The following is a 16,589-nucleotide window of genomic DNA, read 5'->3' as shown; positions in this document are numbered from 1 at the left end:
TCCAAAACGAATTCTAATCAGTCTCTAATCTTTTTTTTTAATTTTTTTTTATTTTTTTATTTTTTATTATTGTAATGCCATGTATGTCTCAGACTGATGAACAGTTTTGAAAAGTTGATATGTTGAGAAACGTTCGCTGGTCTGCACTTTCAAAAGCCATTCTTGTCTAACATTTTCAGTAAGTTTTTGTTTCACCCTACGTAGAAAACCAGCTTCGTTTGTGATATCACCTGACCAAGCATCCTGGAAACCAAGAGAAAATATACAGTCTCTGACTGACCTGAGAGAGAGGGGGAGAGAGAGAGAGAGAGAGAGAGAGAGAGAGAGAGAATCTTTATTTTCCAACGGTGAAGATATTAGCACTTTGGCCGACTACCACATCTGCCGTTGTTCTAAGAGACACACAAACGTATACGCATATAAATGTTGTTATATTTAATACATGCATAATGTACAAGTATAACACAGCGTCAAACTGAGAGACACAACATCGCTCACATTTGTACGAAACGGAAACGAGTAACACACACACACACACACACACACACACACACACACGAGAGAGAGAGAGAGAGAGAGAGAGAGAGATACAAAAAGGAAGGGATTTAGGAAATCATTTGTTTGTGTCGATATGAATGTTGTGCTTAATCTGTCTCTTTTTTTTTTTTTCTTTCTATTTGATGTTCAGTAATAACTATAAACAGAAAGATACCCAAATGTATGCTCGCTCGCTCTCCCTCCCTCCCTCTCTTTCTCTCCCTCCCTCCCTCCCTCTCTCAATCTCTTATTCTCAGACAAGCCAGTCAGACATGTGAATGTGGAATCCTGAAGTGAAGTTTGAATCGATGAACCATCTGCCTGATGTAATTTACTGGCCGATTCTGGCCATCACAACTGGCCCGGGGAGGGGCGGAGGGGGGAGGGGGGTGCAGGTTCAGATGGGGGCAGAGGGGTATGAGTGGGGCAGGTGTGGGTTGGATGGGGGGGGGGGGGGGGAATCAGTTGTTGGCTGCTGGTCCGGAACGCACGGTTTACTGTAACGGGGACTTCTGGAACACTGCAGCCTGTTTCCCGTTCTGTTGCCGAGGGGAAAGATGGGGATTCCATTTGTGTTTAATGAGTATATTTCCGTGCGTTGTCCGTACCACATGTATTGTTAAATGGTGCTTAGGGCCGCAGGCTCTGCGCTGTATAAGTGCACTTTCTTCTTTTTCGTTTGGTTATTTTTCTTTTCTTTTTTTATAAAAAATTATTTTTACTATTTTTCTATTATTATTATAATTATTATTATCATCTTCATTATCGCATTTTTTTTCGTCATGGGCTGCGACTCCCACGTTCACTCGCATACACGAGTGGGCTTTTACGTGTATGACCGTTTTTACCCCGCCATGTAGGCAGCCATACTCCGTTTTCGGGTTGGGTATTATCATTACTATTATTATATTATTATTATTGTTGTTGTTGTTATGTTTGCTGCTATTAGTATTGTGGTTTGATCCAGTTGCTTTCGGTGCTTTTTAGTTTTTATTTTCATTTCAATTTCTTTCTCTATTTTTTTTTTTTTTTTACCTCAGTTGCATGCACTCCATGGAACACTGACTTCTTGGTGCTTTTGTAATTTATTCATCACCCTAACCCCCCACCCCACGTCACGTTACAATGAAAATACTTTCTCTCTCACCCTTCATCTTCTCTCTCTATCTCTCTTTCTCTGTGTTGTCTCTTTGAACTTCACTGATTGATAGCCGTCAGTTACCATGCGGTACGTCATAGCAAGCGTGTGAGGTTGTTTTTTTTCCCCCTACAAATCTGATCGCAGGCCAGAAGACAGTTTGTGTATTCACAAGGTATATCACACGAACTGGTAAACTTATTTGATTAACCAGAACCTCCCGGGTTTTTGTTTGTTTGTTTTGGTTTGTTTTTTTTGTCGGAAACTTGATATCTGTATTCATTAACTGAATCTCGGTGCGGTACTTTGAAGCTGCAGTCTATGTAGCTTCATACAGTCTTCTTTGTTGCAGCCCGCCCCCCCTCCCGCCCCCCCCCCCCCCCCCCCCCCCACCCCCACACACACACACTCCTCTCTGTAGACCCCGCTCCCCCCCCCCCCCTCTCAAGCTTCCTCACCCCCACTTTCTCTTTCATCTATCCCACCTCTAACCTCTCTCTCCTTCTCACATCATCAGGCAGGACTCTCCCCCTACCACCCCCACTGACCCCCCCCCCACCCCCCTCCCCAAGGCCCCCCTCCCCTCTCCCCCTGGCCTTTCCCACTGCTCTATCTCCTTCGGGAAGTTCCAGCCTGCTGGAAGACCTTTAAACCATGGACTACGTTTGACTGATCAGGGAAGGGGTCATTTCTTTGAAGAAGCTCCTGCCCCAACCCCCCTCCCCTCCCCCCCCCCCCCCCCCCCCCACTCCCCTAGCCCTTCCTCTCCTTCGCCACTCCTCATAATTATCAGTTTCAGTTTGTTTTCTCAAAGAGGCGTCACTGCGTTCGGACAATTCCATGATGATAACGCTACACCATATCTGCTAGCAAGATGCCAGAGCAGCATGCAACATAACCCCCAACGCACTGTTTGCTATTCTTTTTTCATTTCTTTACATTTCCTTCTATTTCTTTTATCTGTTTGCTTACTTTAAAGAAAAAAAAATCTTATTTTAGTTTTGTTTTGATTCTTTTTTTTCTTAAGTATCTATTAATTTCATGACATTCATAATTTCCGCTTCCCTCGAGCCACGACCAAGCGCGTTGGGTTACGCTGCTGGTCAGGCACCTGCTTAGCAGATGTGGTGTATATGTAGTGTATACGGATTCGTCCGAACACATGTGACGCTTTCTGAATAACGGGACTGAACTGAACTGAACTACTCTTCGGGCCTTGAGTGTATGCAGTGTATATGTTTGTGTGTATTTATCAAAGAGGATTTCTTCTTCTTCTTCTTCTGCGTTCACTCGTATGCACACGAGTGGGCTTTTACGTGTATGACCGTTTTTAGCCCCCGCCATGTAGGCAGCCATACTCCGTTTTCGGGGGTGTGCATGCTGGGTATGTTCTTGTTTCCATAACCCACCGAACACTGACATGGATTACAGGATTTTTAACGTGCGTATTTGATCTTCTGCTTGCATATACACACGAAGGGGGTTCAGGCACTAGCAGGTCTGCACATATGTTGACCTGGGAGATCGTAAAAATCTCCACCCTTTACCCACCAGGCGCCGTCACCGTGATTCGAACCCGGGACCCTCAGATTGACAGTCCAACGCTTTAACCACTCGGCTGTTGCGCCCGTCAAAGAGGATTTCTCGTGCAGAGGTTTGCAAGAGGTCATACATCCTTTGTCGCCATAGTTTTTTGTGGGTTTTTGGGGTGTGTTTTTTTTTTTTAAGTGTGCCATGTGCGTGCTGCACACGAGACTTCGGTTTATCGTCTCCGTCATCCGATTGAGTTATAGACGATCGAACTGATTTTTCCAGTCAAACTTGGGAGAAAAGGCGAGAGCGGGCATTCAAACCCCAGACCCTCATTGTGGACACTGTAATGGCAGATGATGATGATCATCTGAACCCATTCTTCCGCTCACCAATTTGTGACCCCCTGTTCCCCTTCCCCACCCCACCCCACCCCACCTCCCTTCTCTTCATACTGAGTGGCCGGTGTCAGTGACCTTGGCCCCTGTTGACCTGAGCTGCCTGTTTAGTTTGCTTTCATGTGGTGAACGGGGAGGTCCGGATTCAATTAGTCTGTATGCCTTCATTGAAAACCTCGGCCATGGCGGAGAAAGGTGGTGCGCTGTTTGGGGGTGGGGGGTGGGGGGGGGGGTATCCAGTTTGCAACAACTGCTGTCTGTCTGTCTGTCTCTCTGTCTGTTTTTATGTGTCCTATTTGTTGACCCGTTTCTGTCCACTTGCTTTTTTCTTTAGTTGTTTTTTTCTTTTTTTGTTTTGTTTTTTCTGCCTCCCTTTTTTTTCTGTTGGTCAGCATTATCTGTATGAATATGCGGTGTGTGTGTGGGGGTACATTGGTCTGTGTTACTTGCGCCAGTTCGCACGCACGCACGCACACACACACACACACACACACACACACACACACACACACACACACACAAGCAACACGAATGAACGAACGCTGACACTGACAGTCAAAGAAGATAGCAAGAGAGAAAAAGAGAGAGAGGATATATATATATATATATATATATATAGAGAGAGAGAGAGAGAGAGAGAGTGACAGAAAGGCAGACAGACAGAGACAAAGTACTTACCTTTTCTGGTTAAAGAGAGAGAGTCAGACAGACAAGAGACAAGATACACAGTGCGCGGATATAATTTCTATTTTAAATTACGGAACGGAACCCCTCTAGATCTGAATCAGCACTTGCTCAAAGAAGCATGTATATACATGTTGATGAAAGTGTTTCTTGGGCACAGTGTGTGCTCTGTGTGTCCTGATTATGACTTCCTGGGAAAAGGTCTCTCATCTGTGAAGCAAGGTTCCGCGATAGCTCTGAGGATGGGTTTTGTCAGACCGGATGGTGAAGGGGTGTGTGTCTTTCTGGTTGGCGAAAGAGATCCCTGTGTGTCTTTGCTTCTTCGTTGTCTGTCTTGTGTCTCTTTCTTTATTTCAAATGTTCCTGTCTTCTTTTCTTCGTTTTTTTGTCTCTTCTTTTTTTTTTTTGTTCTTCTCCCCCACCCCCCCCTCCCCCCCACCTCCCTCCCTCTGCACCTCCTTTGTTTTCTTTGAAAGTTCTGTTCCGTTTCTGGGTTTTTCCCATGATATTTCTGTAACTGATGATATCTTTCTGTGTTCGTGTACTTTGAAATGATGTCTGAAAGTTTGTTGTTGTTGTTGTTCTCTCTCTCTCTCTCTCTCTCTCTCTCTCTCTCTCTCTCTCTCTCTCTCCTTTGAACTGATTTTTGCTCTTTTTGTTGTTGTTGTTGTTGTTTTCCTGATTGTGATTTATACACAGATATATACAGCGAGAGTACAGAATACCTTATCATCTCTAAGAGGAGAAATTAATAGAGAGAGGGCGGGGGCATTGAGAGAGAGAGACACAGACACAGAGAGAGAGGAGGGGAGAGAGAGAGAGAAAAGAGAATGAGAGCTAGAAGGGGGAGGAAGGAGGGAGAGAGAGAGAGAGAGAGACATGATAGATAGAGAGACAGACAGGCAGTCAGACAAAGGAAGAAATACGTGTATCTAACAGCCATGTCATAATCAGCTAATTGCCATTTATCTTGTGTGTATGTTTCAGGACAACGAAGAATCTGGTCCGTCAAGGCATCGAGGTACTTAACGTGAAGACTCTGTGATACACGCCACACTACAACTCCACACACCTTGTCAGAACACCAGCTGTTGGCCTAACAAACATACAGTCTGGGCGTAAACCCTGAATGTCTACCCTACCAGTACTGAACTGCTGACAAGGATAACAGAACAGGCCACGTACGAACACAGAAACCGCCCACAAGAAACTTTGCGACGTTTTACCACCCGCCAACTGCTCGTGAAACTAAAAGATATTAACAACAGTAAGAACAACAATATTGCAGCGACATTAACAACAACAATAACGACATCAACGCTACTATTACGACTACTGCCGTTGTTGTTGTTGATGCTACTACTGTTACTACTACTACAACCGTTGTTGTTAGTACTACTGTTACTTTAAGATATCAGGAAAAAACAACAATGATAAACAAAACACCCTCCGCCCCCCAAAAAACAAACAAACAAACAAACTAATTCATGATTAATGATCACCAAAACAATTATCCCTCGACTTGAATTTATCATCAAAAACATATCACAACAAAACCCACCGGTACCTCTACCATCAATTCTGTAACAGCAGCTGGCTGGCAGCACTTTTTGTTGTTGTTGTTGTTGTTGTTTTCAAAACAGGCGAAGCTAACGTTTACGAACATGGCGGCGGTGTCTTCCTTACCTGATGACACCATCTCTGACGTCACGGGCAATGTGACGTCAAACAGTACAGAGCCGGCGACAGGGGCCAGCATCGTGTCGCCCATCGTCATGTTTCTGGCAGGTGAGTTAGGTTCGTTTATTTATTTATTTACTTATTTGCTTTACTTATTTACTCATTTATACGATCACTTATCATTCTGTTTTCCATCCTCAATATGTATATGTTTCATAATTATTCTGAATACTGTTTGCTTGGTATCCATTGGTAAAGAAAAAAAGAAGAAAAAAAAGGAATTATATATATATAATTTTATATATTATATGATACATATTTGAGAGAGAGAGACAGACAGACAGGCAGGCAGAGAGGGAAGATCCGGTTTCGATTTCAATCTACTGATCGAACAAACAAACAAGACTTCAACCGATCAGTAAAGCAAAGAATCAGTTAGATCGCAAAACATTTGAATGAAAGGATGACCTGAGAAACGAACGACAACATTCATGAACGAATGAATCGGCGAACAAGCAAACAAACAAACAAACGACCTAACTAGAGATGAATGGAGCGGACACACTAATCCAGCACTGCCTTATCTTGTTCAGCAGTTGTTGGCCCGCACAGTGCGGGGAACTGGCGATAGGATGGTAAACACCATTCATTTGTGTGTGTTTCCATTGGCCGGCTGTTTCGCTACGGGGAGGGTGGGGTGGGGGGGGGGGGGGGGACACACTGTGTCGGACACAGTGCTTGTTGCCCAGCTGTCAAATGACCCTGTTCTTCCCAGGGCCACTCACACTGTAACGATTCTTTCTTTCTTTCTTTCTTTCGTTCTTCCTGTATGTATTTATTCATTTATACATTTGTTTGTTTGTTTATTTCATCAATATTGTTACTGATATTATTGCCAGTATTATCAATAACAGTATATCATTCTTCTTCTTCTTCTTCTTCTTCTTATTATTATTATTATTATTATTATTATTTTAGCATCATCATCATCATGATGCATGTCATTTATCTATCGATTTATAATTCATTCTAATTACTTTTTTTTTTTTGGTTTATTTATTCATTTAATTATTTAAATGTTTGCTTACTGTTTTTATCAATTCATTCATGTAACTTACCCATCTATTTATTGACTTTTGCATCTTATATTTACTTATTTTCTTTCTCTCATTTTCCCTCAAGGCCTGACTAAGAGCGGTGGGTTACGATGCTGGCCATGCATCTGCTGAGCAGATGTGTTGTAGCGTATATGGATTTGTCCGAAGGCAGCGATGTCTTCTTGGAGAAACAGAACTGAGCTGAACAATGTCTGCTTCCCTGACTGTGCATTTGTTGTTGTTGTTGTTTTTATTGACAATATTTGCATAAATGTTCATACATTGTGAGACAAAAATCGTGGTCATTAGCAGACAAAAAACAAACAATAAAAGGAAAAAAAAGATTTAAAAAAAATAAATAAATAAAAAAAAGAAGAAAAAAAGAAGAAGAAAGAAATAAGAAAAGACCGCTATGATGACGTCTTCACTGTCCCCGGGGAGAGCAGCCCACATTTTCACACACACAGAAATCTGTTGTGACAAAAAGTAAAGCAATGTCATTCGACAATGTGCGATAGATTTTGCGCACAAGGATATGGAGACATAGGGGGGAAATCATAAACATCCTCAAAAGAAAAGAATGTGGATCATAATCGAATACAAGAATCTGTATGTGGATAATTGTGCGCGTATGATGTCTGTGTGTATTTTTATCTAGCTAGCTAGCTAGCTAGCTATCCATCTATCTGTCTGTCTATCTATATGTGTGTATTTCTGTCTGTCTGTCTGTTTCTCTGTCTGGCTCTGTATCTGTTCAGATGTTCAATTTCAGTTAATGTCTATCCTCATTAAGTGATATTAGACCTGAAAAAGCCGCCGTGGCGAAGTGGTTAGCGTCGCGGACTGACGGCTGGGAGGACGCGGGTTCGAATCCCAGCGGAGGTGGGTTTTTCGGCCCGTGGCCGGCTCCTACCCAGAGTTGAGTGTGCTGTGGGCTTAAACGGGGAGACTGGGACCACACAGTCGAGTGTCATCCACTTCAGGGATGCGTCTTTGGGTGTGTTGCTCTAATTACCTGACCAACACTGCAAGTGTCTGTATCTCTCGGGCCTGGTTAACGCCGGGATATCATTATGACAGGAAGCGTAGAGTACAGCCTTGTCACGCAGTCCCAAACCAAAATGGACCTCTATAGCAACATCGTCATCATCATCGTCATCCTCCTCCTCCTTCATCGTCATCAATATAAAAAAACAACAAAATAGTCTGTGGCCTTTCATGCCCTGCTCTCATGGTGACCTCAGTTTCGATGCCCCTCCACTTCCGTGCTTGGGGTGAGTCCTGTCAATGTCGTCAGTGTCGGCGGATTCATGGGGGGCTGTTGTTTGAGGGACGTGGTGGCGGTCTCCACTCTGGGAGAGACGCTCACTCAGTCTGGCTCCGCGACTAAGCCATTATTGTCGTTAGTAGGGGGCTTAGTAAGTGGTGTCCTAAGTACGTTAAAACAGAACAGGCACCACTGAACACCACCGAAGTGACTCAGCAGCAGTGCAGGGTCTCCTCTGGTGTGTGGCCTCCAGGCGACCTAACATCGATGGTTCCCTGTGGACTGCCGACGCTGGAACTGCGACGGACGAACCCGGGTTTGGCCGTGTATGGGGGAATGTAAATGAGCGGCGTGGGAGTAATGCCACTGAAACGGCGCAGATGATGGGGCAGCAAAAAAAAAAAAAAAAAAAAATTAGACCTGAAAAAAGCGGGGGTGGGAGGTGGGGAGAGCGAAATGTGAGGGGAAGGGAAAGGGATGAAAACAATTGAAGAAATGAATAAAATGAAAATAAAAAAAAATTAAAATAAAGAAAATGATAAACATTCAAAGGTAACAGCAACAATCAAGTTAGAATATTTTGCAGGGACAACCCTTTTGTTGCCATGGGTTCTTTTACGTGAGGTAAGTGCATTCTGCACACGGGACCTCGGTTTATCGTCTCATCCGAGTGAGTAGCGTCCAGACCACCACTCAAGGTCCAGTGGAGGGGGAGAAAATACCGGCGACCGAGAAAAATATAAGATTATATAAGTAAATTTGTATTTGTATAAATTTGTATTCAGTCACTATAAACAACCGGCCATGTTCCAGTCAGTCACTATAAATAACCCGCTATATCCCAGTCACTAATGATAACCCGCTGTGTCCCAGTAACTATGAATAATCCTCTATGTCCCAATTACTATAAATAGCCCCTTATGTCTCAGTCACTATAAATAACCCGCTATAACGCAGTCACCAATGATAAACCGCTGTGTCCCAGTAACTATGAATAATCCTCTATGTCCCAATTACTATAAATAGCCCCTTATGTCTCAGTCACTATAAATAACCCGCTATGTCCCAGTTTCTATTAATAACCTGGTATTTCCCCGTTACTTTAAATAACCCTCTGTGTCCCAGTCACTATAAATAACTCTTTATGTCCCTGTCACTATAGGTAACCCGCTGTGTCCCTGTCTCTATGAATAATCCACTTTGACCCAGTTATTGTGAATAGCTCGCTGTGTTCCATTCACTATGAATTACCCGCTATGTCCATAGTCACTATAAATTATCCGCTATGTCCCATTCAGTCACTATAAATAACCCCATGTATCCTAGTCACTAGTGATAACCCGCTGTGTCCCGGTAACTATGAATAAACCTCTATGTCCCAGTTACTATAAATTACCCGGTATTTTCCCGTTGCTATAGACACCCCGCTAAGTCCCCGTCACTGTGAATGACCCACTGATTCTCAGTCACTATAAATAACCCAGTGTTTCCCTGTCACTATAAATAACCTGTTTTGTCCCCAGTCACTATAGATAACGCGGTATTTTCCCGTTACTATGAATAACCCTTTGTGTCCCAGGCCTGTTGGGCAACGTACTGGCCCTGATGGTGCTACACAAGACGCGGACGGAGATCCGCAGCATGATGTTCTACACGCTGGTGGCGGCCCTCACTTGGAACGACCTGGTGGGCATCTGCCTGACCTCGCCGCCCGTGCTGGCCGCCTACCTGAACGAGCGCCACATGCCCGCCCTGCCCTTCCTCTGCCGCTTCCACGCGCTGGCCATGGTGTGCTTTGGCCTGTCCACGCCCTTCATCGTCTGCGCCATGGCCATCGAGCGCAGCCTGGCCCTCAAGTGCAACTACTTCTACTCCAAGTACTGCACGCCCACCTCGGCGCGCGTGCTGGTGGCACTGCTCTGGGGCTTTGTGCTCCTCTTCGGTGCTCTGCCCTTGTTCGGCGTGGGCGCCCTCAAGCTGCAGTACCCAGAGACCTGGTGCTTCCTGGACTTCCGAGCCACAGAGGCCCTCCACATGGCCTACGCCTACGCTTTCGCCATCATCAACCTGCTGGTGGTGGCGGTGATGGTGGTGTGCAACGGGCTGGTGATGACCACGTTGTGCAGGGTCAGATCCCGCCGGAGGATGTCCAACGCCAGCGTCAACAGCACGCTGCTGGACGCTGTGGGCGAGAACGCGAGGCATCAACCGCCTCTTCCGCCCCCTCCCCTGCCGCAGAACGTGCGTCGACGTCATCACCACGACGTGGAGCTGCAGATGATCTGGTTGCTTTTCGCCATCACCACCATCTTCTCTGTCTGCTGGGTGCCGCTCATGGTGAGGGGGGAGGGGGCAGGGGGAGGAGTGCGGGGGGCGGGGGGGGGGGGAGTGTTGCGCCGCTGTTTTTCCCATGTGATACACTTTTTTGGTCTCTCTCTCTCTCTCTCTCTCTCTCTCTCTCTCTCTCTCTCTCTCTCTCTCTCTTTTTTTTTTTTATCATACTGCAGTCTTTTCTTTCTGCCACGTCCTGGTCTTTTTCTTCGTGTTACGCCATAGTCTTTTTCTTCGTGTTACACCCTGGTCTTTTCTTTGTGTTACACTATGGTCCATGTCTTACACCAGTGTCTATCCTTCATATTACGCCATGGTCTTTTCTTTATGTTATACACCACAGTCCTTTTTGTGTTACACTATGATCTTTTCTTTATGCTACATCACTGTCTTTTTCATGTTACGCCATAGTCTCTTCCTCATCGTTAAAACATGACATTTCCTTTGTGTTACGCCTTGATGTTTTCTTCACGTCACGCCATGGTCTTTCCTTTGTGTCACAACATGGTCTTTTTTCTATGTCACACTACGGTCGGACTTTTTATGTTACACCATGGTCTTTTCTTTATGTTACACTTTGGTCTTCCATTTGCCGTGCACAGTGATCATTTCTTTATGTTACACCGTGGTCTTTTCTTTATGTTACACCATGGTTTTTTCTTTATGTTAGAATAGAATAGAATATGTCTTTATTACCAAGTGTACCGGGGTCACAAGGAATGGGGGGGGGGGGGGGGGGGGGGGGTAGTACATAACAATGTACGAGTACGAACACAAATCGAAAATCATACACAAACACAGATACAGAAATTAGGATACATACAAGCGCATAATTTATCAATATAAAAACTTGTGCATACTCATACATGCACGCACTGCAAACACACACACACACACACATGTGCGCGCACGCGCACACACATACACACACACACAAACACTCACACACACACACACACACACACACACACACACGTTTGAACAGAAGCCGCATATTACATAGAGCTGATGGCTACATCTTCAGGTAGATGGTTGTTGATTGCACAATTCTAGTTATCAGACTGGATTTGTTCGAGAGACAAGGCATTGACTGGTTTGCGGAGCTGTTGGCGAAGCGATTGGTTTTCGTCCTTATACTTCTGTACCGTCGACCAGAGGCGAGCATCTCGAAAATCCCAGAAGCTGGATGTGATTCATCCTGGCTGATTGATTTTGCTTTTTTGAGTAGTCGCTTATAATAAATGTCTTCTAGAGAAGATAGACCAGCCCCGGTGATCTTGGTGGCAGTTTTTACGATTCTGTTCAGGGCTGCGACTTCTGCCTTGGAAATGTTTCCGTACCAAACAGTAATAGCGAAGGTCAACACGCTTTCAATGACTGCTCGGTAGAAATCAGCCATGATCTCTTTTCTAATTCCGAACTTTTTGAGGCACCGAGAAAGTACAGGCGCTGTTGTGCTTTCTTAACAATTTTTCCGTATTTTTTCTCCCATTTCAAATCGTTGGAAATGATCAGTCCGAGAAATTTAAATTCGCTGATGATCTCTACTTTCTTGTCTTTAATGACAAGTGGTGAGGGGTCAGATCTGGTCTTCCTGAAATCTAAAATTAATTCTTTGGTTTTTGATACGTTGAGTTCTAAGTTGTTTTGATCACACCAGCTGACAAGTTCTAGTACTTCTTCCCTATATTTTGACTCATCACTGTTCGTAATCAGCCCATCTAGAGTGGTATCGTCGGCAAACTTGACCATGGTGTTACATTCATTACGAGTTGCACAGTCATGTGTCACAGTCGCAGTCATAGTTACACTTTGGTCTTCCATTTGCGATACACAGTGACTTTTTCTTTATGTTACACCATGGTCTTTTCTTTGTTACACTTCGGTCTTTTCTTTATGTTACACTTTGGTCTTCCATTTGCGATACACAGTGATCTTTTCTTTATGTTACACCATGGTCTTTTCTTTATGTTGCACCATGTTTTTTCTTTATGTTACACTTTGGTCTTCCATTTGCGATACACATTGATCTTTTCTTTATGTTACACCATGGTCTTTTCTTTATGTTGCACCATGTTTTTTTCTTTATGTTACACTTTGGTCTTTTCTTTATGTTACACTTTGGTCTTCCATTTGCGATACACAGTGATCTTTTCTTTATGTTACACCATGGTCTTTTCTTTATGTTACACCATGGTTTTTTCTTTATGTTACACTTTGGTCTTTTCTTTATGTTACACTTTGGTCTTCCATTTGCGATACACAGTGATCTTTTCTTTATGTTACACCATGGTCTTTTCTTTATGTTACACCATGGTCTTTTCTTTATGTTACACCATAGTCTTTTCTGTGTGTTACTCCAGGGTCTTTGCTTTCCTCAGTTTTGGCGTACCTAGTGGGTTAAAGGTGGACATTTTTTTCCGGATTCCCAGGTCAGCATATGTGCAGACACGCAAGTGCTTGATCCTCCTTCATGTGTACACGTATCCAGAAGATCAAATACACATGTCAAAGATACTGTAATTCATGTCAGCATTCGATGGGTAAAAAAAAAAAAAAAAAAAGCATGACCATACCAAGGTTGCACACCCCCGAAAATGCAGAGAGTAAGTAAGACGGTAGATGCATTACGCAACAACTCAACTGTCCGGGCCCTGAAGAGCCAACCAAATGCTACAGGTGAAGAGAGAAGAAATAGAGAAATCCCCCCCCCCCCACGCACCCCCCGCCCCACCCCCTTTTTTTCTGCATGGAGACACTAACAATGTATTGGGGCAGTAAAAGAGGCAGAGAGTTTCAGTTTCAGTAGCTCAAGGAGGCGTCACTGCGTTCGGACAAATCCATATACGCTACACCACATCTGCCAAGCAGATGCCTGACCAGCAGCGTAACCCAACGCGCTTAGCCTTGAGAAAAAAAAAGGTGAATAAATAATAGAAAAGCTTACATAAATAAATAAATAATAATTATAATATAAAAAAGGTAGTAGTAGTAATAATTATAATAATAATAATAAATAAATAAATAAGACAACAATGATGATAAATAAGCAAATAAATGTAAAACACGAAGACACACATTCACACATACACCCACACATGCATAACAGATATGCACCAAACATGCAGTTTCACAGATATGAAAGCACAGTCAAATACGTATAAACGTACATGAGCTCCAACACACACACACACCACACCCATTACCCATTACCCTGCGCAGAGAGTGTACACAGAATCATACAAATGTTCAGATAGAGTACATACATGTAAATGAGTGCGGTTGAAAATGGTGATCCCAACGAATCATGCCTTCTTTACCCTCCAGAACATTGCCATGAAGGGATGGAGATGACAACCATGCGGTGTGATGTGCGCGTGTTTCAGGTCTACATCCTGTTCTGCCTGCAGTCCCCAGACAACCAGGCCCCCTTGTTCGGCCTGGTGGCGGTCCGACTGGCCAGCCTCAACCAGACCCTCAACCCCTGGATCTACGTCATCCTCCGCAAGTCGCTCCTCCTCCGGATCAGCAAGCTGTGTCAGGAGAACTTTCTGTGCGACGAACCCCAGAACCCCCCGCGGCGGGCCTGGCGCAAGCCCATGACGCGGCACTTTCGCATGCAGCTGCGCGACCCCTACGCCATAGGTCGCCCCAAAAACTATGTGCACGTGCGTCAAAAGCTGTGTCCAAGCAACCATTTCGTGGGTCTGCAGAACGAGGCGGTGTCCTTGACGGAAGGTCAACGGCAGTCAGGGGACAGCAACAGCCGGAGTGGGAGTCGGAGTCAGGGCGGCAGCAGCAACAGCAGCCTGTGCTCGGTGTGCAGGGCCCGCATTAGGATGGAGAGGATGGGAGAGGGAGGGGTGGTGGTGGGGGGGAAGGGAAGGGGGGCCAGGGACAGCGCCTCCTCCATCATCACCCCCAAACCACCCTCCTCCTCCTCCTCCTTCTCAACGGGTGGCGGCGGCGGCAGCAGCAAGGGTCAGGACTGCATCCAGCAGGCCTCCTCACAAATCGACGGTCGCAGCAACTCTCTCTGCAACGGGTCTTCGACGGATCAACAGAACGAGCATCTGCGCTTCGTCTTCTGGGAGGGGGACAACAACCAGGCCAACAACTTCTGCCTGCCTTCCTCCTCTTCCTCCTCCTCTTCCTCTTGCCCTCACCCTCCTTCCTCCCATGACGTCACCGAGTCACCCCCGGCGGCGGCCAGTGACATCATCGTGCCATACCGGCGTCAGAGCGGGCGCGGCCGGGGAGGAGTGACGTCAGCCGCCGCCGCCGCCGCCAGCATCAACATCCCCAGCTACGTCAGCGAGGCGGACGACCACGGGTACTCGTCCAAGGTGAGCACGGACTCTTCGCGGATGTCCACCCCGGAAAGACCGCCCCACCAGTCAGGTCGGACGTCACCAGGTCCTGAAGACCACATGAACAACGACAACAACGACGCGGACCCCGAAGACCACCGCCCCAAGGACGAGGATCACCTGGCCAAACCCCTGCCATCCTCGCGCGGGGGAGGAGAAGAGGACACGCCCCCGGGACCCCCTCACGCCCCTCAGGCAAGAGAGGGCGTGGACCACAACCACCAACACCACAGCGTGGGCTTGACAAGTGGAGTGTTCGATTCCCGTGAGGACGACGTCAGCAGCAGCAGCAGGGACGTCGTCGGGGGTATCCGCATGAACAGGGAGGGTGGTGGGAAGGGGGAAGGAGGGGAGGAGGGTGAGGGTGGAAACAGACATGCCGTCGTCGCTCGGACTCTGTCCTGCTCCAGCGGCGGTGCCCCTTCAAGTAGCGGGACTCCCTCCAGTCAGGACCACCCCACGGTCATCCAGAGACAGCTTAGTTCCTCCAGTGGACACTGACGCGGAGCGAGGCGGTGTGTGTGTGTGTGTGTGTGTAGAAGTTTGGCTGGCAGGCAGGGTCTTTTGGTCACAGGTCTTGTGGTCATTGGGGACGTGTGATTGATTGGTGGTGATGGACCGACCTTACACAAGATGAATGCTTGTGGCTGGAACTGAGACACTGTGACATTGAAAACTCTCTCTCTCTCTCTCTCTCTCTCTCTCTCTCTTTGTCTATGTCTCTCACTCTCTCTGCGACTTTCTCTCCCGGTCTCTCTGTCTCTTTCTCTCTCACTCCTCCTCTCACTCTCCCCCACTTTCTTTCTCTATCTCTATATCTATCTGTACGTCTTTCCTTCTCTCTTCCTCTTCCTCCTCCCCTTTCTTTCTCCCTCTCTCTATTTCTCTTTTTCTCTCCTCCTCTCTCTCTCTAGCTCTCTATCTCTCTTTCTTGTAGGTCTCTCAATCTGTTTCTCTCTGTGTACATCTTTTTAAATATTTTTTTTATCTATCTACATGCCTGCCTGTCTTGTCTGTCTGCCTCCGTCTCTTTCACTATTTCTCTCTGTCTCTGTCTCTTTCACTATTTCTGTCTCTGTCTCTTTCTCTTGTTCTCTCCCTCATTTTCTCTCTCATACATTCTCTCTATTCTTGTCTATTTCTCTCTATCTCTGTGTATCTGTATCTCTCTCTCTCTCTCTCTCTCTCTCTCTCTATATATATATATATATATATATATATATATACTAAAAGGCCTCCTTCGGTCATGGCTGACCATGGATAGAGTATATCCGACTAAATGTCTAACTGGGCTGTCTGCTTGGACCAAGCAGCTTCGCCTGTGACTGAAGAGACCGATGCGAGAGAAACAGCCTCTGTCGCAGCGGTGACATATGTAAGCTGATGCTGGTCTGTTGGCTGCCGTCCCTTTTCTGGGAGCTCGCTTTTCTGCTGCAGCAACTGGCAGTCTGTCCTCACCAATCCGTAGCTGATTCTTGAGAGTGCTTCTCCATCTGTTGCGGTCATCTGCAAAGTCCTCCCAGGACTCGGTGTTGATCTCAAGCGCCTTCATGTCAC

At 45.8% G+C, this 16,589-nt stretch overlaps 1 protein-coding gene across 2 annotated transcripts in view; it reads left to right on the top strand.

The window, feature by feature from the left end:
* Positions 1 to 16,241, top strand: part of LOC143295190 (uncharacterized) — a 93,032-nt gene extending 76,791 nt beyond the window's left edge. The window contains exons 2-5 of one of the 2 annotated variants that reach the window (XM_076606763.1): positions 5,275 to 5,308; positions 5,931 to 6,075; positions 9,911 to 10,668; positions 14,049 to 16,241. In XM_076606763.1, coding sequence (XP_076462878.1) covers positions 5,952 to 6,075; positions 9,911 to 10,668; positions 14,049 to 15,533 — 2,367 coding nt within the window. In that variant the 5' untranslated portion in view covers positions 5,275 to 5,308; positions 5,931 to 5,951 and the 3' untranslated portion in view covers positions 15,534 to 16,241. Of the gene's footprint in view, positions 1 to 5,274; positions 5,555 to 5,930; positions 6,076 to 9,910; positions 10,669 to 14,048 lie in introns of both variants that reach the window. The other variant, XM_076606762.1, reaches the window with a different exon arrangement.
* Positions 16,242 to 16,589: the final 348 nt, after the last annotated feature.

Source organism: Babylonia areolata, chromosome 20 (genome assembly GCF_041734735.1).
Source record: "Babylonia areolata isolate BAREFJ2019XMU chromosome 20, ASM4173473v1, whole genome shotgun sequence".
Classification (NCBI taxonomy): domain Eukaryota; kingdom Metazoa; phylum Mollusca; class Gastropoda; order Neogastropoda; family Buccinidae; genus Babylonia; species Babylonia areolata.
Note: the sequence above shows the minus strand (reverse complement) of the source record. Positions and strands in the feature narration are given on the sequence as shown.